Source organism: Akebia trifoliata, unplaced genomic scaffold (assembly GCF_017979445.1).
Source record: "Akebia trifoliata isolate Shusen 1 unplaced genomic scaffold, ASM1797944v1 Contig00135_ERROPOS630964, whole genome shotgun sequence".
NCBI classification, from domain to species: Eukaryota; Viridiplantae; Streptophyta; class Magnoliopsida; order Ranunculales; family Lardizabalaceae; genus Akebia; species Akebia trifoliata.
The window spans coordinates 435,654-462,912 of record NW_028236851.1 but is presented as its reverse complement, the minus strand read 5'-3'; the positions used below and the strand labels follow the sequence as shown (position 1 = coordinate 462,912).

General features: G+C 34.4%; 3 protein-coding genes across 3 annotated transcripts; 2 read left to right on the top strand and 1 right to left on the bottom strand.

The window, feature by feature from the left end:
* Positions 1 to 6,902: 6,902 nt before the first annotated feature.
* On the top strand, positions 6,903 to 9,343 carry LOC147381932 (G-type lectin S-receptor-like serine/threonine-protein kinase LECRK3). Its single transcript, XM_086429817.1, has one exon. It carries the CDS (start codon positions 6,903 to 6,905, stop codon positions 9,297 to 9,299), a length of 2,397 nt encoding a protein of 798 aa, XP_086285943.1. The 3' UTR covers positions 9,300 to 9,343.
* Positions 9,344 to 13,171: 3,828 nt separating this feature from the next.
* Positions 13,172 to 15,659, top strand: LOC147381931 (G-type lectin S-receptor-like serine/threonine-protein kinase LECRK3). Its single transcript, XM_086429801.1, has one exon. The coding sequence runs from the start codon at positions 13,225 to 13,227 to the stop codon at positions 15,616 to 15,618; it is 2,394 nt and encodes a 797-aa protein (XP_086285927.1). The 5' UTR covers positions 13,172 to 13,224; the 3' UTR covers positions 15,619 to 15,659.
* Positions 15,660 to 15,953: 294 nt separating this feature from the next.
* Positions 15,954 to 25,773, bottom strand: LOC147381930 (ribose-phosphate pyrophosphokinase 1-like). Its single transcript, XM_086429802.1, has 8 exons — positions 25,643 to 25,773; positions 21,551 to 21,724; positions 19,806 to 20,054; positions 19,145 to 19,288; positions 18,832 to 18,999; positions 18,651 to 18,720; positions 18,079 to 18,160; positions 15,954 to 16,581 (listed from the first exon to the last, which is right to left on the bottom strand). The coding sequence occupies exons 1-8, from the start codon at positions 25,763 to 25,765 to the stop codon at positions 16,401 to 16,403; spliced, it is 1,191 nt and encodes a 396-aa protein (XP_086285928.1). The 5' UTR covers positions 25,766 to 25,773; the 3' UTR covers positions 15,954 to 16,400.
* Positions 25,774 to 27,259: the final 1,486 nt, after the last annotated feature.

The window sequence follows — 27,259 nt, the reverse complement described above, 5'->3', positions numbered from 1 at the left end:
CCTTGGCCTGTCAATTTTTCTGTCAAATTTTCCAGTTTTCACGTAGTGGGGTACATGTTTTAAAAAAAAATTGATCGGTATTGCAATGGTATTGATCCAATACCCATTCGTTGTATCCCTTTTAAAGAGTAGAGTAAAACAATTTACACAAGTAGTTGAAAATGACTAATTTTGGGAAGAAAAATCAAGGTTTTTATTTGAGGGTTGTAGACAAGGGCATTTAGATCATTTTTATTTTTCTAATAGAGAAGACAGAGGTCAAGGAAGTCAAGGGGGCATGTCATCAATTTGAAAATATATGGGTAACTCAAGTATTCACCAAACCGTGGAAGGGTATGCTTATAAATTTAAGATAAGTAGTAAAATACATGGAAGGTTTCTTCAAACTCTTGAAGCCGGCAGTAGTTGTTAATTATCACTAAAAGTGATAAAATATTAAATTATGTTATACCTCTAGATTCAACTATATTAAGCCGAAGAACATTTACATAAAAAAATCAAAATCTAATAGTAAAATAGTCAAAACAATCTTAATGTAAACCAAATTCCTATTTAAATATCAAAGATAATACTAATCAGAGTACAGTTTCACCACACACTTGTGGCCATAGTTAGCAATTCCGTGTGTGGCAAAAAACATTACGGGATTAATTCGAGGACAATTCAAAATATATATGTAGTAGTTCGTTTAAAAATTGAAAAATGATAAAAATGCAATACGAGAATGGTTTGATTACAATTTGACTTCAATACTTAAGAAATTTTAAAAAAATTGTGGGTATATATATTAAAATTTTCATAGTAGTCATATCCAAATATTTAGAGTATGTTTGGTAACACTTCTGAAGTTTGAAATTAGAATTTAGACTTAAGAAGTTTTCATCCAGCGCCTCCCCATCACTAGTTCAAAACTTTTGAATAATTTAGGTTCTAAAATCTAAACTGAAACAAATAAAAATAAAATCTAAACTGAAACAAATAAAAATAAAGTTTCTGAAGTCTGAATTTTAAAGGTGGACCACCTCCATTCAAATTTCAGAAGTGTTACCAAACACACACTTAGAAAACTCCACTATCTATTTAAGATTTATTATTTTTATATCTTATTTTTTAAAATCACTATCAGTACCCTTCATCTTTGAACTCATCTTTAGTAAATTAAGAGCATATGATATTTTTATGCATGTATATCAAACACTTGAGTCTTATTACAAATCAATAAAATTTGGATACTTTTACACATATTCCATTTTAATAGTTATTCTAAAATAACATATATAGAAAAAAGAAAAGAAAAAAAAAAACTAAGAACATTTTTTTCTTATGGTTAATCATATTGTTAACACAAACCTTCATAATGCAAACCAAATACTATCTGAATTAATTGAGTTACCAAGACTCATGTTCAAAAATTTTGAGAGGAGAAAGAAGATATATAAAAGGAGTGAAAAAACTAATTATTGATTGATAATCGTGATATTCGATAACAAACAATGATTAGTACGATAACAATTAGTGATTCTCTAATTATGAAACCTTTAACTGTAAAGAGAGAATAATGAAAATATAGAATTTTTTAAAATAAAAATATGGGTTAATTTATATTTTTAACCCTCTTTGTAGAAAGTATTTTAGATTTTTTTTTTAAATTCAGGAAAACAATAAAATGATTCAAAAATGTTCAAAAAGTCTAGAATTTTTAATAGGAATTGAATTGGACAGAAGTTTTAATCATTTTGTGTATCATTCAAAAAATTCAGTTATGATTCATGAATTATTCGAAGAATTACTAACAATGCTTGTGACCACTTTATTATTATAGACTCCCAGATGAGGATTCTCGTATTTGGGATCCGAGTAAAAATGGGGTATTCTCGGTCAAATCTTTCTATTACAAGTTAATGAGGTGGCATGCTTGTTCCTTTCCGGTGGTTAATGCGTGGGGGTCCAAAATTTTCCTCCAAAGTTGCATTTTTTGTTTGGGTGATATACTTACGTAAAATGTTGACATTGGACAATGTAATGAAAAAATGTGTAATTTCCATTAACTTTAGTGGGTTATGAAAGGAGAATGGAGAGTCGGTAGGGATGAAGATGTGTCTATCGAGTTCTTTTTGGAGTTTAGTGGAAGAATGGTTTGTCATAGGGTAGGGCTTCTAGACATTTAAGAAAAAATTAGGAAGCATTACTCCTTTTGCAATTTGCTGGGAGATTTGGAAAGAAATGAACCTTAGGACTTTCGAATAAAAGAAATATTCAGTCCAAAACATTGTTTTTTCTGTCTTGGAGTCTGTCTTTTTGTAAGTAAGATTTTCGATGAATCCAAGAGGTTGTTTTTAAAAGACTTCATAGCCAAGTGGATTTAGGTGTGTAGTATTGATTTGAAGTTTGTGCTTGATTCTGTTTTCCTTTGCTTTTTGGTTTCTGTTGTTTGTACTTTGCTTCTTGGTCTTCTTGACCATATTATTAATAAAGATCTTTGAATTATTAAAAAAACAAAATTATTGTTGACTCATAATTTCACCATCACAGGACCTATTCATCCCTATCAAATAATACTTTGCTTGTGGCCTGATTTGACAAACACCATTAGTGGAAGAGGAGGTAAGTACAATTATCAAAATATTAGGAGATCAACATGGAATTAAAACAAATTACAGAGGGTCAAAGTGTAACTTACCCTACATACTCTTGCTTTTTTTTTCATAGAGAGATTGAGTTGACTGTTGCATTATCTTAATGCAACAAGTCAACAATGATATATGTCTCTAGTGCTCTCACTCCCAATAGAAATCACTGGGGATGATGAGACCCAATTTTTTGTGATACAGTTTTGATGACAATGAGATATGGCTAAACCAGGTCATTTGTTTGAAAGATTTTCAGAAAATATACTTGAAAACAAAATCACTATAGTGCTGCAATCTTTCCAATAACTTGGAGAACTAATGAACTCTCTGATGAAATCTACTCTATGTTTGTCACTCATCTTCTAGAAGATTATGTAAATATAACTTCAATCTCGAAAGTAGCACGACCACCTCAGAAACATTATGCCCTTGACGTCTTAACAAAACCAACAAAACCAATCATGTTCAACCTCTTATATGTAAAATCTTTCATCGTATAACCTTTTTAAGGTTGAAGTGGATAGACTCTTAAGGTTAAAGAGTAGGGCTAGCAATGATCCGAAATATACCCAACGTTTGAACTAGCTTGAACCCCGATCCAATCCGAAAAACATGAAAAATTAGATTTTCGGATCGGATTGAAATCTTAGATCTGAAACAATTTCGGATCGGATTCGGATAGATGTACCCCAATCCGCTTTGAAAATAATCCGATTCGAATATATTTTTATAATTTTTTATTACTCTTAATTTTATATAAATACATATAGATAAAACGTTTTAGTCCTTTTGGTTTCCCTCTATATTTGTAGTTGGAAAGTAAATTTAAAAAAAAAAAAAAAAAAAATTTATGAGCATTGATAATTTTAAAATAAGGCATGTATTCGGATCGTTTCGGATTAAGAATGAAATGAAATAGATCGGATTCGATTCACATATTCATTATTTTGATCAGATCGGGTACATGTTTTAAAAAAATTGGATCAGTATTGTAGTGATATTAATACTGATCCGTTGCTAGCCCTTTTAAAGAGTAGAGTAAAATAATTTACACAAGTGGTTGAAAATGACTAATTTTGTTAAAAAAAACATCAAGGTTTTTGTTTGAGGGTTGTAGACAAGGGCATTTAGATCATTTTTATTTGTCTAATAGGGAAGATAGAGGTCAAGGAAGTCAAGGGGGCATGTCATCAATTTGAAAATATAGGGATAACTCAAATATTCACCAAACCGTGGAGGAGTATGTTTATAAATTTAAAATAAGTAGTAAAATACATGGACGTTTTCTTCAAACTTTTGAAGCCGGCTAGTTATTAATTATCACTGAAAGTAATAAAATATTAAAATTATATTGTACCTCTAGATTAAACTGTATTAAGTCTAAGAACATTACATAAAAAATAAAAATCTAATATTAAAATAATCAAAATAGTCAATCTAAACCTAATTCCTAATTAAATATCAAAGATAATACTAATCAGATTACAGTTTCACCATGCACTTGTGGCCATAGTTAGCAATTCCGTGTACGAAAAAAAACGTTACGGGATTAATTTGAGTACAATTTAGAATATATATTTAGTAGTTCATTTAAAATTTTGAAAAACAACAATAATGCAATACGAGGATGATTTTGGTATAATTCAACTTCAATACTCTAGAAAATTTTAAAAAAATTGTGTATACATATTAAAATTTTCATAGTACTCATATCCAAATATTTATGGTATGTTTGGTAACACTTTCGAAGTCTAAAACTAGAATTTAGACTTCAAAAGTTTTCATCCAACACCTCCCCATCGCTAGTTCAAAACTTTTGAATTTGGGTTCTGAAATCTGAATTGAACAAATAAAAATAAAGTTTTTGAAGTTTGAATCTATTCGGACTTCAAAAGTGTTACTAAACACACACTTAGAAAACTTTGCTATCTTTTTAAGATTTATTATTTTTATATCTAATTTTTCAAAATCACTATCAGTACCCTTCATCTTTGAACTCATCCTTGGTAAAATAAGAGCATATGATATTTTTATGCATATACATCAAACACTTTAGTCTTATTACAAATAAATAACACTTGGATACTTTTACACATATTCCATTTTAATAGTTATTCTAAAATAACATATATAGAAAAAAAAAAGGTTAAAACTAAGAACATTTTTTTTTTCTTATGATTAACCATACTATTAACACAAATCTTCTTAATGCAAAACACATACTATCAGAATTAATTGAGTTACCAAGACTTATGTTCAAAAATTCTAAGAGGAGAGAGAAGATATATAAATGGAGTGAAAAAAACTAATTGTTGATTGATAATCGTGATATTCGATAAGAAGCAATGATTAATACGATGACAGTTAGTGATTGTCTAATGATGAAACCTTTAACTGTAAAGAGATTATAATGAAAAAAAAGATTATAATAAAAATATGGGTTAATTTATATTTTTAACCCTCTTTGTAGAAAGTATTTTTGATTTGTTTAATTCAAGAAAAGAATAAATCGTGAAGATTCGAAAATGTTCAAAAAGTCCAGAATTTTTAATAGGAATTGAATTGGACGGAAGTTTTAATCGTTTTGTGTATCATTCGAAAAAGTCAGTTATGATTCGCGAATCATTCGAAAAATTACTATTATGCTTGTGACCAGTTTATTATTGCAGACTCCCAGATGAGGATTTTTGTATTTGGGATCCAGGTAAGAATGGGGTATTCTCGGTCAAATCTTTCTATTGCAAGTTAATGGGGTGGCATGCTTGTTCCTTTCCCGTGGTAAATGTGTGGGGGTCCGAAAGTTCATTCCACAGTTGCATTATTTGTTTGAGTGACGTCCTTAGGTAAAATGTTGACGTTGGATAATGTAATGAAGAGATGTGTAATTTCTGTTAACTTTAGTGGGTTATGAAAAGAGAATGGGGAGTCGGTAGGGGTGAAGGTGTGTGTATCGAGTTATTTCTAGAGTTTAGTAGAAGAATGGTTTGTCATAGGGTAGGACGTCTCAACATTTAAGAGAGAACTATGGAGCATTACTCCTTTCGCAATTTGCTGGGAGATTTGGAAGGAAAGGAACATTAGGACTTTTGAATAAAAGGAATATTCAGTCCTAAACATTATTTTTTTCATGTTAGGGCCTATCTTTTTGTGAAGCAAGATTTTCAATAGATTGAAGGAGGTGTTTTTTGAAGACTTCATAACCAAGTGGGATTAGGTATGTAGTTTTGATTTGTAGTTTGTACTTGGTTATATTTTTCTTTCCTTTTTTGTTTTCTCTTGTTTGTGCTTTGTCTCATGGTCTCCTCGACTATGTTATTAATATAGATCTTTGAATTATCAAAAAAATTAAAATTATTACTGAGTCATAATCTCACTATCACACGGACCTATTGATCCCTGTCAAATAATACTTTGCTCGTGACTTGATTTGACAAACACCATATAGGATGTAAATTACACTTTACCCCTTGTCGTTGGCATAATGTTATGTTGACCCCTAACTACATCGCTTATACTTATCGAAGGGGCTCACTTGCCCCCACTTGTAACTACCTCCTGTCAACCAAACAGTCAAAAATGATTTTTTATTTTTATAAAGACTGTTTTACCTTTTTAAAATATTATAATATGCTCGTGAAAGAAATGGATTCACACGTGAGTGAATTCTTAGACTGGGACATTTTTAATTATCATTTTTTGTAATAAAAAATAAAAGACAGGGTTAAATCATAAAATAATATCTTAATTTTAACAACATTAGCAAAAGAGGAGGTAAATGCAATTATCAAAATATTAGGGGATAAATACAAAATTAAGATAAATTACATAGGGTCAACCTGTAACTTACCATTTTTACTTTATTTTATAGAGATTGAGTTGATTATTGTATTCCTAATACAACAACGTCACCAATGATATATGTCTCTGGCACTCTCACTCCCAATGGAAATCATTTTGGATGTTTGCTACGGTGATGATGAGATCCAAATTTGTTTTTATGACAATGAGATATGGCTAAACAGGTCATTTGTTTGAAAGATTTTCAGAAAATTGGGTCTTTCTGATACATTAAATACTTGAAAACAAAATCAACTATGGAAGTCAATTGTTGGGGAAGTCAAACATCTGTTTTTTATAGAACTTGATAAGAATTCACCACCTGCCTCTAGTGCTGCAATCTTTACAATAAGTTCTAATCCAAGTTTCAAGCCTATAAATCCAAGTTTTGTTTCTCCTACTCTTGATAGTTCAAACATATATATAGTTTCCTCAATGGTTTCCGCCATTCATCGCTTACTCCACTTGTTGTTTCTCTTTCTTCTTTACCTACCACTATTTACCATATCTCAGACTTACCAAAACATTAGCTTGGGTTCATCTCTCTCTGCTTTAAATGACAACTCTTCATGGACATCACCTTCAAGTGATTTTGCTTTTGGGTTCCAACCCATAGGGATCAAAGGTTTCTTGCTTGCAATCTGGTTCAACAACATACCTAACAAGACCATAGTTTGGTCTGCAAAGGGAGCAAAATTGGTGCACAGAGGATCAAAAGTTGAGCTTACTGATGGTCAACTCGTTTTGACCGACCCTCAAGACGGAGAGATTTGGAAAGCAGAATTCAAAGGAAGCAAAGCCGCTTATGCAGCTATGCTCGACACGGGGAATTTAGTAATCGTGAGCCGAAACAATATTAATATATGGGAAAGCTTTAATGTTCCCACTGACACCATATTGCCTACACAGATATTGAATCAAGGAAGCAGACTTGTTTCTCGTCAGACAGAAAGCGATGATTACTCGAGTGGAAGGTTTCAGCTTCGGTTACAAAACGATGGTAATCTCGTGCTTTACCCAACTGCTTTCCCGACTGACGATGTTTACACTGCTTACTGGGCAAGCTATACTCAACCAATGGGCACTCACCTGGTCTTCAACGAGTCCGGCTATATTTACGTTACGCCAAAAAATGGAACCCTATTTAACTACACAGCATTTAGTGCGGTTTCAACAAACGATTTCTACCAAAGAGCAACACTTGATTATGATGGAGTTTTTAGGCAATATGTCTACCCAAAAACCAGTCTCGCAAGAAATACATGGCCATTGTCATGGTTCACCAAGTGGTACGTGCCTTCAAATATTTGTACAAAACTTACGGGGGATATAGGAAGTGGGGCTTGTGGGTTTAACAGCTATTGCAGATTAGATGATAATCAGAGACCTAGTTGTGAATGTCCACCCGGGTATACCTACTTGGATCCTAATAACAAATTAAAAGGATGCAAACAAAATTTCATTTCGCAAAGCTGCGAGGAGGGATCGCAAGAATCGTCTCTATTTGACATGAAGGAAATGATGAACGCTGATTGGCCATTTTCCGACTTTGAAGGGTATACATCGGTAAACGAGTATTGGTGCAGAGAAGCTTGTTTGAGTGATTGTTTCTGCGCGGCAGCCATTTTTAGAGAAGGAAACTGTTGGAAGAAGAGGGCTCCACTCTCGAACGGGAGGCTTGATTGTAGTGTTAGAGGAAAAGCTCTGATCAAAGTAAGGAAAGATAATTCTTCGGTATCTCCGGCTATAATTTTAATGAAGAAAGATCGTTCGACTTTGATACTCATTGGGTCACTTCTTTTAGGAGGCTCGGTGTTTCTGAACTTCGTCACGCTGTCATTGATTTCTCTCTTTGTTTTCTTCACCTACCATAAGAAATCGAAGAAAATTCACCCGGGCCAAATCACGCCAGGGATGAATCTGCCAAGTTTTACGTACAAAGAGCTTGAAAAAGCTACAGATGGATTTAAAGAAGAATTAGGAAGTGGTGCTTTCGCAACAGTTTATAAAGGGGTGGTGGCATCAGATGGTGGAAACTTGGTAGCTGTTAAGAAGTTAGACAAGGTTAAAGAAGGTGAGCAAGAATTTAAAGCTGAAGTAACTGCGATTGGCCGGACCAATCACAAGAATCTAGTCCAACTATTAGGATTCTGCAACGAGGGACCACACCAGCTTCTGGTATACGAGTTCATGAGCAACGGCTCTTTGGCGAGCTTCCTCTTTGGAAGTTCAAGGCCAAAGTGGTACCAAAGAATGCAGATTGCATTTGGAATAGCGAGAGGGCTCATGTACTTACATGAAGAGTGTAGCACCCAAATCATTCATTGTGACATTAAGCCTCAAAACATACTTCTTGACGACTCTTTTAGTGCAAGGATTTCTGATTTTGGATTAGCAAAGCTTTTGAAATCTGATCAGTCTCGTACTAATACGGGTATTAGGGGGACTAAAGGGTATGTTGCCCCTGAATGGTTCAAAAACAAGGCTATCACGGTGAAAGTGGATGTTTACAGCTTCGGAATCTTGTTATTGGAAATCATTTGTTGTCGGAAGAATATTGAAATAGATCTCGAAGATGAAGACAAGGTGGTATTGATGGATTGGGCTTATCATTGCTTTAAAGAAGGAAAATCGTATATGTTAGTGGAGAGCGAAGATGAGGCAATGGACGATATGAAGAGGTTGGAAAAGCTTGTGCTGATAGCAATTTGGTGCGTTCAAGAGGAGCCATCGCTTAGACCTACAATGAAAAAAGTTACACAAATGATGGAAGGATCCATCGAAGTTTCTGTGCCCCCCAACCCTTCATCCTTCATTAGTTCAATTGGTTGAAAGTTGAAACAACAGTTTTATATGTATGTGTGTGGACCTAGATATGGGGAATTCAAGGTCCTATAATCTATGTTGAAGGTTACTTATATATGTTGGAACAATCTGTTTGTGAGTGTTGTTTAATCATCTATAGTCGAGTTAGTATGATCTTGAATGAACTACTTTGGAAAACACAATTGAGTCAGTGATTTTATTCAAAATTAATTCTTCTCATACAATTATGTTACCTTCAATTTCATGATTTGATTCGAAAACCGACAATCACATGTTGGGTTCTATGTAGTTGTGACCTTCCATGTACTGCCTTGATAATAATTAGAAGAAAAAAAAAAACACATTTTTCATAATTGATGACAAGCCATTACACAGTATATAAGCAAAAGGGATGAACAAGTCTCGATAAGTATGATAATAGAAGAGCATCACATGTGAAATTTGCTCGGAAGAGATGGAATTTTGCACACAACAACAATTGTATTGAAGTATTAGCTCTATAACATTAAATATGATGTCCATAGCTTAACTTCAACGATTGGAAAACATAAGCCAAGAACCTGCATTGTCAAAATATATTCTTTGAGAACCTATTCCATCTCATTCTAGCTCATCATTCCTTTAACAAAAAAACAAGATCAACCAAATTGAAGAAATTCAAACTCATCGACATTTTAGACAAATATTTAAGGTACTTAACTTTCTACCTATGATAGTTTATATTTATATTTATATTTTTTATCAGTAGTAATGTACTCTTTTAGTTAATTAACAAGGGTGCTCTTGGTATAATTGATGGAACACTCATCTATGCTTGCATTCCATCGGATGGACAAATTCCTTACAGAGGAAGGAGAATGTCTGAATGCTATTAAAATGTAATGACTATTTGTAACTTTGATATAATATTTATAAACGTACAAGCTAGATGGGAAGGAGTAACGCATGATTCAAGGGTCTTAATAAAGACTATCCGTAATCTTGCAAACAGATTTCCAATTCTTTCATCTAATATTATTAGTATTTCCTATAGTTTTTTTAGTAATAAATATAATATCTATATATATTTCTTATTTAACAATGTATTCATTTTGATGTAGATAAATATTATTTGGTTGATGATGCTTACAGTACATACAAGGTTTTATGACACCATATCACAATATGCGTTATTGGTTACCTGATTTTTGTCGTAAATGTCGTAGATGCAAGAGAAAAATATTTAACCATACACATAATAGATTGAGAAATGTAATTGAGAGGGCTTTCGAAGTTTTGAAAGTGCGGTTCCTAATTTTAAAAAAGATGGCACCATACTATTTTCTTACTCAGAGAAATATAGTGATTACATATATGACAATTCATAATTTTTCTTCGTAAAATTTTGATAACTAATGAACTTGTTCATCAATACGATGATAAAGATGTTCTTCTTAAAATAACTAATGGGGGAGATACTCATCTTGGTGTGGAAAAGTTGTTCGGACAATCTGAATAATACCTTACGAGATCAAATTGCAAATCATCTTAGTGGTGTAAATATATGAAATGATATTATTTTGTTAGGTATGACAATATTGATTTTCAATTTTGATGGATAATATGACAATGTTAATTTCAAATTTTGATGACTTATATGACATTATTATTTTTAATTTGAAATTTGTGGGGTTTTAGAAATAAAAATTATTATTTAGAAATTGAAAATTAGTATTATTTTATTATTTAAAAATGAATTGTATTTTAATTTTATATGAAATAAAATATTTTATTGTGTTTGATAAGAAATAGGCAATTGAAATATGCAAATAATGTATAATATGATTGTAAGGGCAATTTACCAATTTTCAGCAATATGTAATAAACATGATTATGTGAATTTAATTTTAATGAATTCAACATTATTTTGACATCTAAACAAACAACTTTTCCAGCACTTAAAATCAGAGCTTATTTTTTTCAGCACTTATTTTTTTTTAGTTTAACAAAAAACACCTAATTGTTGATTGATAATCATGATATTAAATAACAAACAATGATTAGTACGATAACAATTAGTGATTGTCTAATGATAAAACCTTTAACTGTAAAGAGAGAATAATGAAAATATAGAATTTTTTTATAATAAAAATATGGGTTAATTTATATTTTTAACCCTCTTCGTAGAAAGTTTTTTTAATTTGTTTAATTCTAAAAAAGAATAAATTGTGAATGATTCAACAATGTTCAAAAAGTCGAGAATTTTTAATAGGAATTGAATCGGATGGATGCTTTAATTGTTTTGTGTATCAGTTGGAAAAGACAATTATGATTCGCGAATTATTCGAAGAATAATTAACTATGCTTGTGACCACTTTATTATTGCAGACTCTCGGATGAGGATTTTTGTATTTGGGATCCAAGTAAGAACAAGGTATTCTCGGTCAAATCTTTCTATTGCAAGCTAATGAGAGTGGTATGCTTTGTGGTGGTTAATGTATGGGGGTTTGAAAGTTCCCTCCAAAGTTGTATTCTTAGCTTGAGTGATGTCCTTAGGTAAAGTGTTGACATTGGACAATGTAATGAAGAGACGTGTAATTTTCGTTAACTTTAGTGGGTTTTGAAAGGAGAATGGTGAGTAGGTAGGGGTGAAAATGTGTGTACCGAGTTCTTTCTGGAGTTTAGTGGAAGAATGGTTTGTCATAGGGTAGGGCTTCTTGACATTTAAGTAAAAACTATGGAGCATTACTCCTTTTGCAATGTGCCGAGAGATTTGGAAGTAAAGGACCCTTATGAGTTTTGAATAAAAGGAATATTCAATCCAAAACATTATTTTTTCTATCTTGAGGTCCATCTCTTTGTAGAGGAAGATTTTCGATGAATCCAAGGAAATTAGGTGTGTAGTATTGATTTGTAGTTTGTGTTTGGTTCTGTTTTCCTTTGCTTTTTTGTTTTCTCTTATTTGTACTTTGCTTTATGGTCTCCTCGACCATGTTATTAATAAAGATCCTTGAATTATCTAAAAAACAAAATTATTGCCGGCTCATAATTTCACTATCATAGGGACCTATTGATCCCTATCAAATAATACTTTGCTCATGACCTGATTTGACAAACACCATAGAGGATGATGTTCTTTTTTCCTTGTTTTTTTTAGGGGTAAATTATACTTTTACCCCTTGCCGTTTGGCATAATTTTATGTTGACCCCTAACTACCTCGTTTATACTTATCGAAGGGGCTCACTTACCCCCACTTGTATCTACCTGTCGTCAACCAAACAATTAAAAATGATTTCTTTTATTTTTATAAAGACCATTTTACCTTTTAAAATATTAGTCTTCTTGATAAACAATTAAAGTGTGAAATCTTAGACTGAGGCAATTTTAATTATTATTTTTTGTAATAAAAAATAAATGACTGTTAAATGGTAAAATAACATCTGAATTTTAACACTATTAGTAAAAGAGGAGGTAAGTGCAATTATCAAAATATTAGAGGATCAACATAAAATTAAGACAAATTACAGATGGTCAAAGCGTAACTTACCCTTTTATTTTTATTTTATAGAGATTGAGTTGTTTGTTACATTATCCTAATTGCAACAAGTCAACAACGATATATGTCTCTAGTACTCTCCCCATAAAAATCATTTTGGATGTTTGCTCCAAATTTTTTTTATGACAATGAGATATGGCTAAACAGGTCATTTGTTTGAAAGATTTTCAGAAAATTGGGTCTTTTTGATACCTTAAATACTTGAAAACAAAATCAACTATAGAAGTCAATTGTTGGGGAAGTCAAACATCTGTTTTTTATAGCACTGATGAGAATTCACTACCTGCCTCTAGTGCTGCAATCTTTACAATAAGTTCTAATCCAAGTTTCATGCCTATAAATCCAAGTTTTGTTTCTCCTACTATTGATAGTTCAAACATATTAGCTTCCTCAAAATGGTTTCAGCCATTCATCATCGTATACTCCACTTGTTGTTTCTCTTTCTTCTTCACCTACCACTATTTACCATATCTCAGACTTACCAAAACATTAGCTTGGGCTCATCTCTATCTGCTTTAAATGACAACTCTTATTGGATATCACCTTCAAGAGATTTTGCTTTTGGGTTCCAACCCATAGGGATCAAAGGTTTCTTGCTTGCAATCTGGTTCAACAAAGTACCTGACAAGACCATAGTTTGGTCTGCAAATGGAGCAAATTTGGTGCACAGAGGATCAAAAGTTGAGCTAACTACTGATGGTCAACTCGTTTTGAGCGACCCTCAAGATGGAGAGATTTGGAAAGCTGAATTCAAAGGAAGCAAAGCCGCTTATGCAGCTATGCTCGACACGGGGAATTTAGTAATTGTGAGCCGAAACAATATTAATATATGGGAAAGCTTTAATGTTCCCACTGACACCATATTGCCTACACAGATATTGAATCAAGGAAGCAGACTTGTTTCTCGTCAGACCGAAAGCGATGATTACTCGAGTGGGAGGTTTCTGCTTTGGTTACAAAACGATGGTAATCTCGTGCTTTACCCAACTGCTTTCCCGACTGACGATGTTTACAAACCTTACTGGGCAACCATGACTCTACAAACGGGTGCTCATGTGGTCTTCAATGAGTCCGGCTATATTTACGTTATGCCAACAAATGGAACCGTATTTGACTACACAGCATCTAGCGCGATTTCAACAAATGATTTCTACCAAAGAGCAACACTTGATTATGATGGAGTTTTTAGGCAATATGTCTACCCAAAAAACAGCCGCGCAAGAAATGGAGGATGGTCCACCAAGTGGTACGTGCCTTCAAATATTTGTACAAAAATTATGGGGAATAGGGGAAGCGGGGCTTGTGGGTTTAACAGCTATTGCAGATTAGACGAGAATCAGAGACCGAGTTGTGAATGCCCACCCGGGTATACCTACTTGGATCATAATAACAAGTTAAATGGATGCAAACAAAATTTCACTTCGCAAAGCTGCGAGGAGGGATCACAAGAATCGTCTCTATTTGACATGAAGGAAATAATGAACACCGAATGGCAAACTTCCGCCTCTGAAAGGTATAAATCGGTAAATGAGGATTGGTGCAGAGAAGCTTGTTTGAGTGATTGTTTCTGCGCGGCAGCCAAATTTAAAAATCGAAACTGTTGGAAGTTGAAGCTCCCACTCTCAAATGGGAGGATTAAGTCTAGTGTTGAAGGCAAAGTCCTGATCAAAGTAAGGAAAGATAATTCTTCGGTATCTCCGGTTATAATTTTAATGAAGAAAGATCGTTCGACTTTGATCCTCATTGGGTCACTTCTTTTTGGAGGCTCGGTGTTTCTGAACTTCGTCACGCTGTCATTGATTTCTCTCTTCGTTTTCTTCACCTACCGTAAGAAATCAAAGAAAATTCACCCGGGCCAAATCACGTCAGGGATGAATCTGCGAAGTTTTACGTACAAAGAGCTTGAAAAAGCTACGGATGGATTTAAAGAAGAATTAGGTAGTGGTGCTTTCGCAACAGTTTATAAAGGGGTGATGGCATCGGATGGTGGAAACTTGGTAGCGGTTAAGAAGTTAGACGAGGTTAAAGAAGGTGAGCAAGAATTTAAAGCTGAAGTAACTGCGATCGGCCGGACCAATCACAAGAATCTAGTCCAACTATTAGGATTCTGCAATGACGGACCACACCGGCTTCTGGTATACGAGTTCATGAGCAACGGCTCTTTGGCGAGCTTCCTCTTTGGAAGATCAAGGCCAAAATGGTACCAAAGAATGCAGATTGCATTTGGAATTGCGAGAGGGCTCACGTACCTACATGAAGAGTGTAGCACCCAAATCATTCATTGCGACATTAAGCCTCAAAACATACTTCTTGACAACTCTTTTACTGCCAGGATTTCCGATTTTGGATTAGCAAAGCTTTTGAAATCTGATCAGTCTCGTACTAATACGGGTATTAGGGGGACTAAAGGGTATGTTGCCCCTGAATGGTTCAAAAACATGGCTATCACAGTGAAAGTGGATGTTTACAGCTTCGGAATCTTGTTATTGGAAATCATTTGTTGTCGGAAGAACATTGAAATAGATCTCGAAGATGAAGACAAGGTGATATTGATGGATTGGGCTTATGATTGCTTTAAAGAAGGAAGATTGGATATGTTAGTGGAGAGTGAAGATGAGGCCATGGACAACATGAAGAGATTGGAAAAGCTTGTGATGATAGCAATTTGGTGCATTCAGGAGGAGCCATCGCTTAGACCTACAATGAAAAAAGTAACACAAATGATGGAAGGATCCGTCGAAGTTTCTGTGCCCCCCGACCCTTCATCCTTCATTAGTTCAATTGGTTGAAAGTTGAAACAACAGTTTTATATGTATGTGTGTGCACCTAGATATGGGGAATTCAAGGTCCTAATAATCTATATGTTGAAGGTTACTTAGACATGTTGGAACAATATGTCTGTGAGTCTGTTGTTTAATCATCTATAGTCGAGTTAGTATGGTCTTGAATGAACTACTTAGGAAAACACAATTGAGTCAGTGATTTTATTCAAAATTAATTCTGCTCATACAATTATGTTACCTTCAATTTCATGATTTGATTCACAAACCAACAATCACATGTTGGGTTCTATGTAGTTGTGACCTTCCATGTACTGCCTTGATAATAATTAGAAGAAAAAAAAAACAAAACCTTTTTCATAATTGATGATAAACCATTACACAATTTATAAGCAAAAGGGAGGAACAAGTCTCGATAAATATGATAATAGAAGAGCATCACATGTGAAATTTGCTCAGAAGAGACAGAATTTCGCACACAACAACAATTGTATTGAAGTATTAACTATATAACATTAAATACACTGTCCATAGTTTAACTTCAACAATTGGAAAACATAGGCCAAGAACCTACACTGTCAAAATATATTCTTTGAGAACCTGTTCCCTCTCATTCTAGCTCATCATTCCTTTAACAAAAAAACAAGACTTCATAACATACCCCAAAACTTTATTTCTCTAATATTCATGAAATGGGTTGTTGGTCAAAGCCCGATTCTGAACTAAAGAGAAATAATGCAATGAGACACTATAATGAATTAGCCAAAAAAAAAAAAAACACGAGACAAAAGTCACCGAAACATGCTACTCAAGGAGCCATCATCATGAACACGCCAAATAGCCTCTGCAAGCAGGTTTGCCACTGAGAGTATAGTCAGCTGAGGAAAGTAATTCTTTTCTGCTACTGGAATTGTGTTTGTAATTATGACTTCTTGAAAGAGTCCTCCAGACAGCCTCTCAATTGCTGGGGGGCTACAAATAGAAACCATATTCAAGAATCAAATTGGGAGAAATAATTGCTTCAATTTAAGGGAAAACTAAATGCTTGGGGAACAAATGAACTGTACTTTGTTTCCACAGCAGGTTATCCATTCAGGTAATCTGGGGTTACAAAATCAGTGCACCCCAAAAGTGTAGCATAGGCTAATAGATAAAAACAATACTGATCTCTTTTTTATTTTTTTCATGTTTTTCATGTTCTACTCATTAGCGAAGGATAAGCATTATTAGCATCCCATTCCCTCTACCTCCAACTAAACCTATTGTCTTATGATAGAAACTGAGGCAGCTGTGAAGCTCAGCCAGACAATTTTATCGGGTTATTCAGGGAATGCCACATATAAAATGGAATGCGTGATTAATTTGAGGGAGAAATGAGAGGCTTCTTTATACAGGTGGTAAGCAAGAAAGCCAAGTCTAGACAAAATCTAGTCAGGCTCAGCCTGCCCAAAGATCAATATTCGAAGCTCATCTATTTTTTCCTTACAAAAAGAAATGAATAAATAAAATATTCCGCTATCCCTATAATACCACCCACCCACAACAGTTGCCTTTAATTTCTAAGTATTCTTCATTTGAAGGATTCTCTTTCTATTTGGGAGATAGAAAAAAGAAAAGAAAAAGAAACCACATTTCAAAGAGGACATAATTCAAAGGTTCTCGTCCTGGATGGAACCAGGTATGTTCTTAGAAAACTTTAAACATTCATAATAACCTATGTAACATTGATATGGCCACCTTTTGTCATGTCTGACACTAATACAAAGTATCAGATACTCTTATCTCCACAAACCCAATATGTCGACAGGATAGTACAATTTGGAGATATAAGCTGAAAGCATCCAACATTGGCCTGGTAAGAACATTACTAGGTGGACAAATGTCAAGGAGTAGGAGACTAAGGGAAGAAAACAAATTTAGAAGTGTCGCACAAGAGTTCGAAGAGTGTTGGAAACTAATGCAGGTACTTAACCCTTTTAGAAGTGTCCATGCAATGAAGACCAAAATATAGTACTTGAAGAACTCTACATGCTTTTAAAAGTAGACAAGTTTCTTCTTGAAATCTATCTAGTTTTCATGTTTTTATTTAGCAATAAACTAAGAGAAATTCTCAAGATTTAGTTGATTCTTTTAAGATTATAAGGGTTAAATAGTTTGGGTTGAAATCTGATGCACACCAGAAGCTTCTAACCTTTTTCTCACTCATATCCTAGATCTATCACATTCAATGTTTGTTCGAGAAAGCATCCATTCTAGTTTAAGCCACAATTCCTTATAGCCATTTATCAATGCAATAATCATTTGTTAATGGATGAATCATCTACTGCATTTGATTCTTCGTGTCTTTGTAAATTGTGATTATTAAGTTCCAACAGCTGTGAGACTAGCAATCATTTGAAACTTAGTTTTCAGGTGAAGTTTTGTTCATGAAAATAATTATATTGGTGACAAAATGGAAGAGACAAATACCTGAAAACAGCATGAGTACAACATGCATAAACAGCTCTTGCGCCCTCTTGGTGTAATAAGGCAGCAGCATTAGTAATAGTCCCTGCATTTCCCATGGTGTTAACATACCATTGAAGCAAGATATAAATATTAATATAGACATTGTCTGAAACTATCTTGCATGCATAAAAAATTAGGGCTGTCAATGGATTTGGTACCAATCCGACAAGGATCAGATCCGGAACTGATCCGATAAGTATCGGATCAGGCTCCTAACGGATTGGGTTTTTATCGATCTCAATATTAAGATCCAATAACAATCAAATTGGGTCCGGATCGGTCCAAACTCAATTTGATGTACAAAATCTTAATAAACTTTCTATATTTATACAAATATACTATATAATTTTTATAATTTCTAACACTTTATCGGATCAGGACATGGTCATTCCAGATCCAATCCAATAAGATATCAGAACGGATCCTTATCTGAGTCCAAATCCTCGATCCAGACCCGAAGTTATCAGATCTGATTTCAGGTCTGATCCAATCCATTGACAGCCGTATAGGAAACATTACAGATAACAGCTCACCAGCAGTATCAATCATGTCATCAACCATGACTGCGACCTTTCCCTTGACATCACCAATTAAATTCATAACCTGCATTTTGCTAACTTGAGTCAGAAACTACTATGTTACCCTTTGCACTTAAAATAAAAGAATTAAATCATCAAATAAATAGAGCTTCAATCTTGAAAGTTGCATGACTACCTCAGAAACATTATGCCCTTGACGTCTTTTATCCACAATAGCTAGTGGAGCACCAGATAACTTCTTGGCAAAGCCACGTGCTCGAGCAACACCTCCCACATCAGGAGAGACAACCACCAAATCATTTGAAGAAATTCTCTTACTTGCTAAGTAATCCAGTATCACAGGCTACAACATGAGGGAAATGAATTTATGTCACTTTATAGACAATTTCTCAATCGCATAACCTAAAATTACTCCAGAAATATGCTGTGAACAAAGAAAATTTGCACAAGTCAAACATAGTCCATCCCAAGAAACAACAGTAAAGTACCTCTCCTAATGCATGATCAATGGGAATGTCAAAGTACCCTAGTGACTGCCCTGAATGAAGATCGCAAGCAAGGACTCGGCTGGCACCTGCTTCAGTGATTACATTTGCAATGAGTTTGGCAGCAATAGATTCTCGCCCTTGAGTCTGAAAATGCCAGAAACAGAACATAAGTTAGAGAGAGAGGAAAAAAAAAATTATCAATAAAAAAGGAATTTTACTGCAAAAAAGAAAGAATATAGAGGATTCGAGAGGAAGGGTAGTGAGAGCTTCATTAACCCAAAACAAAGCAGCAACTACGTGTTAACCAACCAACTACTCCAAAAGACCGATTTGTTGGAGAGGGGGAGAACAATGAATATAAGAGAGTCACAGGACTTAACTTGTATGACACACCCAACAGTGGAGGAAAGTATAAACTCAACACTATGAAGCTCCTTAAAGTCAAGGACAATGGACATCTGCTTAATGTCCAAAATACTATATTTTATTTCTAAATGCTTGAGAGGATTATAGGCTTCCATCATATCAAAGGCAATGAGATTGCTTTTAGTTGCTAAGTTGGCCTACATGCAGCCTCAATTGGATATTCAGGGACATCTTTGGGTAAGAATTCTAACTTCCATAGCAAACAAGAATTTATAGAAGCAGCACGGAGATATACCTTTCGATCTGCTCTGGCATACCCAAAATAGGGAATAACAGCTGTAATACTCCTTGCGGAGGCCCTTCGACATGCATCTATCATTACAAGAAGCTCTACTAGATTTTCATTTACTGGTGGGCATGTTGGTTGCACCAGGAATACATCACAGCCCCTTACACTCTCTTGCAACTGGACATAAACCTCACCATCAGCGAATCGCTTTATCTTGATCCCTCCAAGATCTAAACCCAGGTAGCATGCAATTTCCTTGGAGAGAAAATTAAAAAGGCATAAAGAAATCAGTGAACATAACCAACGATAAGATTATGAACTTCGTAAGGAATTAGTAATCAGTACAGTTGCCATAAAACTCAAATATGAGTCAGTTTAATCTCAGCTTCCATAAAAATAAATAAATAAATTGCAAAAACTAAATAAGTTATGCTTATTTTAACATGATGAAAAAGAAAACAATTTCTATAAACCTTTTAGAAGATTAGGTGAAGATTGTAGATGGCATCTATATTATATTCAGTCTCCTTTAAAGAACACATTGCCAAAATCAATGTTTTGTAAAGCACAAAGCGTACATGAGGCAAGGCTTAAGCATTAAGGCCGTATGAGATGTCAGCCTTGAAATTTAAAAAGACTTAAATCCACAAAAAGTACTAAAAAATTATGTTAATGATGCAAAAATAAAAGAAAGAAATAAGAAACGAACTTAGGAGCTCTACTTCTTATACCATAAAAATCATGCACCTTGAGGCACAATATTTAAAACACTTGCTATTTATTATGCAAGGTCCATGTTCCCATATTATATTTTCTATATATTAATTTCAATTCAATATTTTATACAGCTAATCTAGTGTTTTCCCTCAATTGGTCGAACCAACAAAGTAAACAAGGACTTTCTTTTAGCAAACATAATGACATCGAAATCATGGCTAATGACTTATTTGGAAATCCATCAATTTCCATCACAAGAATGTTCCTCATTTTCACATAAAGCTCAAGTTTTTAGTTCCACACGATTGATTTTGATTTTTCCATAATAGAAACTTATAAGCACTTCTAGTTGAAGCACCTGAAGCCATGTACATCAGATTTACTTGTATGTAAAAAAGATGAATTAAAGCATCTTTATTAAAGTTTTACTTGGCATATAAAATAAAGGGTCTTGCTAACATGTTCCCTAAGGGCACACGTTAAAGTGCAATAAATACACTTTGGAAATTGAATTTTGTACCGAAAATATCTTAAAATGCTTTTTACCGAAATACCCTCAGATTCAATTTCCAAAGCATATTTATTGCACTTTAATGTGTGCCCTTAGGGAACACGTTAACAAAATCCTAAAATAAATAAAAGGGGTATACATTCATCTGTACCCATGTATGCACTTGTAGAGTCACAGTTCAAGGCTTTCTCAGGTCCCAGACCTTAAGAATGGAGCCTTAAGCCTCTTAAAAAGTGGTCAAGAAGCTTTGAGACCAGGACCTTGATCCTCACACATGTAGGCCTCACATTCAAGGAAGAATTTTTTAAGCAATGGAACAAAACAGCCTCATCTCTTAACTATAGCAAAGTTGATTTACAATCCTAAACAGATATTCATCCTACTCTTTTTTGATCGATCAGATATTCATCCTACTCTTGTCTGCTTTTCCCATATTCAAGTTCGGGCAATGTCTTCTTAAGTTTAAACTTCAAACCTTTCAATTGAAATTCAATATAAATGCGCAAAGAAGAACAATTAAGACCTGTGAAAGTGAAGGATTTGCTGTGCCTGAGAATATGCGAAGTCTCTTATTGGGTTTCTGAAGCACTTCTGCTTCAGGCTGCATAGCTAAGGAGTCAAGTACATTGTGATCTTTAAGCACCGATGCAAATACTCTTCCATTACAGCATTGAAATGAATTATTCAACTTGCAACTCTGCCAAAAGCAAGAAACCACCAGAAACATAAAAAAACGAACACATCTACAAGCTCAAGAACAAAAAAATTAAAAAAGCAAACAAAAAAAAATGTGATCAGTTCTAATACAACTTCGCATAAACATTAATCAAAAATCAAGGACAAGGAATCTCAACCACAAGACCTGAACAAATCTAGGGGGACAACGGCTGACGTTTAAGAAAACACAAAAAATGAGGGTGCAAATGCACCTCGAGACGTATCGAAACACCCAACAGTTAAATCATCCCCTGATCAAAAGGGTTTCCAAATTCCCATTAATTCGTAGGCATGATGGCATTTGTGGTATATTATGGTCAATTTCAAAAGTAAATATCAGCCAAGGAAAGACTTTTGGCACAGAGCACTTTCAGAGTTAAGTGACCCATGGGAATATAAATAAAATAGTCGATCCTAATGGATCATATTAATTAAAATAACATGAGAAGATAAAGATGTGATCGATTCAAGGTGGCTATGCCTCCAAAGTAACTAATGTATTTTTATCCATAAGAAAATGTGCCCTTTTCAGGGCTACAAATCCCCATATTTATAAAGCCAAAAGCTAATGACCTATAATTTATCAACACTATGAATTATAATTTGGGGTGTGGGTGTGCTATTTGCATATTTTGCCAGTCATCTTATCCAGCCTCCACTATTTATAAAATTTATGCATATCAAATACACACACGCACTACATATTCTAATTACATTCCACCACTCCTCACCCCCAATTAAGAGCCCTTTTCATTAAGGTCTGACCAAAATTAAAAAATAATACCAAATCTTACCCAATTCAATCTCTAACCCACCTTACTAAACCAATCAATCACAAGAAGTATGGTTGTAAGGTTCTTTTTCCCTTCAATATGCCCTCATACCAAGGATGAAAATCTTCTACTTTGGATGGTGATCTAGTTTTCGTCTCCTTAAGCCCTTCGATGATAGCTAATAGGGCCTTACAATGACTGTCAAAACTATACTTCTCATCGCAATTTAAGTATAAACCTCTCTTGCACATTCCTTCATTTATGCCAGTGTCAATATTTTTTACTTGGTCCTCCCTCCTTGTGGGAAACGTGAAATTGTTGGTGCTAATGTTAAGTGTTGCTTACAAGGAAGGGGGAGGCTGAATCGTTAATTGTTTATGGTTGATTCCTCCTTAAGCAAGGGCCAACAAAATGTTACCAATTGGAACATCATCACATTGAGTTCGATGTCATCTTTTAAGCCTGATAGGAAACACTCAACCAGTAAAGATTTGAGTAAAGGGATTGGCTTGTTGCTTGAACTAGGATTGGTAATCTTGAACTGTAGTAGTTTGTATCAACATAGATAGAGCCCACTCGGTTCTGCACTTTTGGGTGGTTCCACTAGCGTTCATAAGGCTTTAGTGAACTGAACCCATGAGATTGTCCTCATAGACTTCTCCATCCAACAATATCAACGTATTGCACCGCCCATCAAGTGCATCAAAGCCATTTCCTTATAAAATCACACCAATAAAAAGGATTGAAGACGCTTTTCCACAACCCAATTGAAAAGAGGTCGTATTTATTCAAAGTATCATGCAATCACATCGATAAAATAATTCCTCTCACATCGATCGGGGTGTCTATATCTCGATAGAACAATAGTTTTTTTTGATTGATACGCCTCCTTCCATGACTATCTATTTTAAAGCATTGAAATAGTACATTCGGATATTTGAGACCCTACACCAGTTAATTCCCTAAATGGATTGTATCATTATGTTGTGTTGCCAATGATTTCTCAAAACATTTATGGACTTTCCCTTGTGATCAACGCATGATGTTTCTAGTTTCAAATCCAAAGTAGGTAAAAGACTTTACTGTAAAATAAAGACCATACAAACTAATAGACGTGGTGAGTTTACTAGTCAAAAATGTCAAATTTTTCTGACTAAACATGGTGATTTCCATCAGTTAGCATGTCCTCATACATCTGAATATAGTTGAATGGCTGAATGAAAACATTTCCTTATTGTGGAAATGGATCTCACATTGCTTGCTCAAGATCTACATGACAACTATGTACTAGGTTGAAGCTTTTCGCACCTCCATATTTCTTATAAATCATATGCCTAGTCGTATCACCAATATGCTATATCCTTAAGAATTTTTACTTCATAAACTACCAAGTTACAAGTTTTTGGCATAATTTTAGTTGTGCTTGTTATCCATGGTTACAACCATATAATGTGCACAAACTCGAGACCAATGTGGCAAACTAGCTCATACTCGATGATCTCCCATCCAAATATTGCATTTCCAAGCTTCATGTATTGTGCTATACTCTTGAGATATTAAACTTAAGCATGATTCAGCAAAGGTTAAGACAAAAAACGAATATATCAAATAATCAATTTGATTTTATGCTAGGTACATCAACCATCGAGGCAATCTTGACCAAATAATAGAAAAGTACAAAGAAAAGAGGGAGAATCGTCATAAGATTTTTATCAAAAAAAGTACCAAGAGAGCTAATTTGATGAGTACTGGGAAAGAAAGAAGCCTTGAATAAATATATTGACAAATTTAAGGACATGTATTCTGAGGTTGTCATCCGTGTAAGGAAAAATGGATAGGAGATGAATGAGTTCCCAATTACAATAAGTCTAACCAAGAATTGGCTTTCAGCCGGACTTGTTTGCTCTACCCATAAATGAATTAACTACTCATGTTAAATACCACATACCTAGGTGAATGTTATTTGCCGATGACGTAATATTAATAAACAAGAAAGTAAATGCAAAATTAGAATTATGGAGAGAGGTGTTGGAGTCCAAGGTCTTTAGAAAGTAGGATCAAACTCGAATATGTGGAGGGTAAAATTAGTACTAACACCGAAGAGGAGAAATGTCGAGTGAAAATAGATGGTCTAGAAATTACCCAAAGCAACCACTTATGCTATCTTGGATCTATGATACACACGGATGACGAGCTTGAGGAAGGTGATACCATCTAATCAGAGCTGGATAGTAAGTGGAGGTACATGTGGATGCAAAAATCCACACCCACCTCGAGATTATGATTTGGATCAAAACTCCAACAAGAAATCATATAAAAATAATAATAAGAAAAGAGGAAAAGAGACACCAATATTTTATGTGGTTTGGCAAAAATGCCTACATCCACGGGAACCATTCCACTATATTTTGTATTTTGTTTTCCAATATTACATGGTTGCAGTTAGCCCTTTGACTTCCCACTTTTCATCTCCCCTTTTACAATAGATTTTTCCCTTTAATTAGAAAAAAAAAAATTCTAATCCCAAAAAGTAATCATAATCTTCCTCATATTTTAACTGTTAGATCATTCATCCTTAAGCAAATATAATAGTTATCCTAGGGAAAGAATCCTCTTATATTGGAATTGTTTCCTAATTAGATAGGATCTAATCCAAATAATCCCACACATATGAGTGTCTCAAGATACGTGTCGATTGAATCCAGATGGGATGACAATTTTACCCCTCCACAGTATGCTTCTGGAGTACTATGAGTCAAACGCTTACCAATCAGATTAAAAAGGGAAATTGTATAAGATGGTGGTAAGACTGACAATGCTTTATGGAGTTGAATTTTCGAGGATCATGTTAATAAATTGAGAATAACAGAGATGTTGATGTTGAGATGGATGAGTGGAATAACTAAGAAAGACAAAATTAGAAACAACCCTGCAGACTTCTTCTCTCCTCTGTCTGAGGAGAGAACCCGTCCCACCGTCCCAAAACAATATGGCAACAAGTGCATAGCTCTACAACTAAAAAATTGAGGGGGGAAAAAAAAAATTCAAATAAATATAATAACAAAAAACGAAATTCAATGAGAAAATCACAAATAATATAAGAAAAAAATGACGAAAAAACTCACAGTAACAGAGTAACGATCGGTTCTGCAACGTAAGGCATCAATACTCGTCCTATTCTTCAAGCTTTTACCCAGGAAGGAAGACTGTAGGTCGGTTACAGGTGAAGAGAAGGTCTTCGTCGCCATTATTTCTGAAGAACGAGAGAGAGAGAGAGGGATAGTTGAGGAAGAAGAGAGCTTAGGGTTTGAATTGGATAGAATTTGAGGTTAAAGATCAGAGCTTGGATATTGGATACATTGAACCAGTGAAATCTTCTCTCTCTCTCTCTCTCTCTCTCTCTGAGTAGTTTCTACTTTCTAGAAATAGAAATAGCTGCCTTTTAATTTTGGACGACTGAGAAAGGCAGAGAGAGTTAATTTGTATTGTTTTTAGGCGGTTCGTTAGATTTCCCTCGCAATAGTTGAAACTTGGGAGACTTGAGTTTTTTAAGAGTGGCGTGTTTGACTTTGTCCCTCTCAATTTTGCTTTTGTAAAACTCGAACGATTCCAAATTGAATCGGACGAGTCAGTATAGACTCAGGGTTTTTATATTTTTCCCTTTTAATTTTCTCGAGATACAAGCATGGTTTTAAAAACTCATTCGAAATCGAGACGTATCGCCAAGTTAACTTGGTATCAGAACTGAACGAGACCAACTCATAAGTCACTTTTTTTACCTGAATTTAATACCTCACGTTCAATTTTTTGATTTTTTGAATAAGAAGTCTCAAACGTATCGAAAAACTCATCTGCGATAATTAGTATCGGACCCCGGTTGAGATGAGACGCGAAACCAAATTTTAAAACCATGGATACAAGAGAATAATTCAATGAAATGGGCCTTGTGTAAGTTGAAAACTACGCGTATGATGTTGATATCGAGGAAGAATTTGAATTTGACATGATTTGAGCTTTGTAATGGATACTTCTTTGCCCACTCGTGCGACAATTGCATAACGTGTGGAATTAATGTGTGCATGTGAAGGTCAATGGAAACTCAAGTCAAAGATATTTGTTATGAGTCATCTTGCGGTGACTTTGAAATTCATTCCGTTTCATATTTGGATGTTTATTGATGAGGATTTTCACATGTGACCGTGATGTAGGGCCTATGAGTTTCCCACTCAACCTAACATTGACAATTAGCAATTAGGTTTCATGTAAAAACTAAGGCTGCAACACGTATGGATTGGGTCGGGTTGGGGGTCAACCCATGCCCAACCCACACTTGACAACACCAACCCATGCCCGGCTAACTCTGTCCAGAGTGTAAAATGCTCAAACCAAGTCGGGTTGATTGGCTTGACTTACTCCTTATTAATACTAGATAATTTAATGATATAATGATTTATATAAAGCAACAAGCATTGGGTATAATGGTCAAGGCATCTCTCCAAAAAGGGAGAGGACTTGAGTATTGCCTGTACCCAAGGAATTTGGGCGACAGGGGGCGCGAAATCAAAAAAAAAAAAAAATTTGCATGTAAAAAATTATAAAATTTACAATTATTTATCCTAAAAAAATATGATGATGATTACTTAAAGTTTGAAATATGAATTGTGCTTGAGAAAGGTACAAAATTATTTTTAAATTATAATCATATTATGTTTGGGTTCGGTTAGATGGGATAAAGTTTGGGT

Bases quoted from the DNA above. Each gene is read 5' to 3' on its own strand.
- LOC147381932 (XM_086429817.1), top strand. From the start codon at position 6,903: ATGGTTTCCGCCATTCATCGCTTACTCCACTTGTTGTTTCTCTTTCTT.
- LOC147381931 (XM_086429801.1), top strand. From the start codon at position 13,225: ATGGTTTCAGCCATTCATCATCGTATACTCCACTTGTTGTTTCTCTTT.
- LOC147381930 (XM_086429802.1), bottom strand. From the start codon at position 25,765: ATGGCGACGAAGACCTTCTCTTCACCTGTAACCGACCTACAGTCTTCC. The intron at 18,721-18,831 runs GTAGTCATGCAA...AGCAAAATGCAG, and splicing joins AAGGGCATAATGTTTCTGAG to GTTATGAATTTAATTGGTGA. The intron at 18,161-18,650 runs GTGAGCTGTTAT...TGGGAAATGCAG, and splicing joins TGACATGATTGATACTGCTG to GGACTATTACTAATGCTGCT.